This window comes from Prosopis cineraria, unplaced genomic scaffold, assembly GCF_029017545.1.
Source record: "Prosopis cineraria cultivar Desert tree isolate PC_DT_omini unplaced genomic scaffold, ASM2901754v1 PC4, whole genome shotgun sequence".
In the NCBI taxonomy this organism is placed as follows: Eukaryota; Viridiplantae; Streptophyta; class Magnoliopsida; order Fabales; family Fabaceae; genus Prosopis; species Prosopis cineraria.
This window is the reverse complement of record NW_026555335.1, coordinates 16,160,600-16,162,664: the sequence shown is the minus strand read 5'-3', so window position 1 is coordinate 16,162,664 and position 2,065 is coordinate 16,160,600. Positions and strand designations below refer to the sequence as shown.

The following is a 2,065-nucleotide window of genomic DNA, read 5'->3' as shown; positions in this document are numbered from 1 at the left end:
AAATTTAAAATAAATCTCTTTTTGTTAAAGTAAATTAATAAGAGTACTTATCATTTTCTCTTTTCAATTTATTAAGGGTATAATGGTCCATTCATTAAAAAGTATACTAACAATTTTTTATATTTAGGAATAGAAAAGATTATAAAGAATTTCGTACATATAAGGATGGAAGAAGTAGATCTTTGCTTGGTAAGCTAATCAATCAAGATAGTTTTTACTTTTCTTAATACATAACCATTTTTTTTAAAAAAAAAAACTTTTAAGGGCATTTTAATTACACTGCTAAAAAATTAGAACTTTTTGTGAAAATTATTTGATAAAACATAACTTTATGTTCCTACATTTGAGCTTTGTTATTGATTCTTACATTTTTTTTTAATACTTTATATCTCTACACTTTTATTTTTTATTATTTTATGCCCTTCCACAATCCTTAATTACACTTTGTTTATAGAGATATCTAAAATAATGAAAGATAAAAATGTAAAAAATTAAAATATTGAAAAAAGTGTAGGAATCCATGAGTAAAATTCATGGATTCAAAATTATGTTTCTCCAAACTATTTACTATTACTTTCAAAAGTCTACTTTTGGTTGGCGATCGGCAACTTTTCTGGTGATAACATTGGTAACATATTGTTTCAACATCAGAAGGTGATATGAACTAGAACTCCCTGTTTTGATGTTGAAAACAAATAAAAATAAAAGTAACAAATGGAACAATAATAATGTTATTTTCAACATCAGAGTTCTAGTTCATGTATATTATTAGAGATGCTAAATGGATTACAACACACTTATAGGAACTAGAAAATAAAAATTAACAGCAAAATGCAACAGATAAAATTTTCCATTTAGCATCTCTAAATTTCAACCTTTTTATATATTATTAAAAAATGGAACAATAACAAAATCAGACGTCAATGTAAGTAAAGAAGAAGACGACGAAGAAGGAATCAGAGACTCGTATGTTCTATATATCAAAAAAGTAATATTATATATATATATATATATATATATCGTTTTTCTTCAAACCTTCAATAACATCATGTAAAGTAATATCACTTCAATGAATTAATCTTCCTCTTGGAGATCAGTCAATCCCATTTGATGATGATGAAGAGGCCGACTACACTTTCCGAGAGTGGTAGCAGCGGCAACAGGAGAAGAAGAAGGAGAAGGAGACGAATGAGCAGAAGCAGAAGAAGCAGAAGCAGCCATGGCCAAGCAGCTCTCACTCCAAGCCCTCCTTAAAGGATACGACACATTGTTACTCTTTCCCCTGTGGCTACACCTCGCTTTCGGCGACGATGACTTATCGTGTATTGCGCAGCCACAGTTCCGGTGGTACGGCCGCCGTTGCACGTCGTTATCGTGCCCGGAAATACATCCTTCGTACACACCCCTGAAAAACCCATCCGCGGCGGCCATACATATATATATATATATGCCTGAGCTGACGAAGAAGATAATGGAGGAATGAGGTTGAGGTGGCTCAATTGGTCTGGTCGCCGGGAAGATTTCGAAGCGCCGATCTGTAGTGGAGGATTTAAAGAAGAAGAAGAGGGAGAAGTTAAAGAAGGAAGTGGTTGAAGGTTGAACGGCTTGTGCGGGCATTGAAGCCGTTGCGAGAGGCGTGTCCTCTGCGTAACTTCCTTGACTTTGTTAGCCTCTGAACGGTGATAATTGTATATTTGGAAACAAAAAAAAAAAAATTCTCCATATTTTCATTCTTTAATCTAATTTCTAAAATATGTTGGGGGAAGAATTTATCATTTTTTTTCGTAATTTTGATTAATTAAGTTACAATTGAATCCCGGTAACTATAATTTAATTTGGTGCAATTCGGCTGTGTTTTGTTTTTAATCCTTATAATTTTATTCACTTTAACAATTACATTAGTTTGATTAACCTGTAACATTTATTCTTTTAGCTTTAAAATTGTACGTCGGCCAAAAAAATGTTTTAAAAATGTATATAAAAACTATGAATTGGCACTGATAGAGGTAATTTTATTACAATTCTACTAACCCATTTACTAATGTAAAAGTATGATAATGGCATG

General features: G+C 31.7%; 1 protein-coding gene across 1 annotated transcript; it reads right to left on the bottom strand.

Annotated features, from left to right (window-relative positions):
• Positions 1 to 971: 971 nt before the first annotated feature.
• On the bottom strand, positions 972 to 1,632 carry LOC129307742 (uncharacterized). The gene has a single exon (XM_054948619.1). It carries the CDS (start codon positions 1,615 to 1,617, stop codon positions 1,075 to 1,077), a length of 543 nt encoding a protein of 180 aa, XP_054804594.1. The 5' UTR covers positions 1,618 to 1,632; the 3' UTR covers positions 972 to 1,074.
• Between the last annotated feature and the right edge of the window lie 433 nt (positions 1,633 to 2,065).

Coding starts and splice junctions, on each gene's coding strand:
- LOC129307742 (XM_054948619.1), bottom strand. CDS start 1,617: ATGCCCGCACAAGCCGTTCAACCTTCAACCACTTCCTTCTTTAACTTC.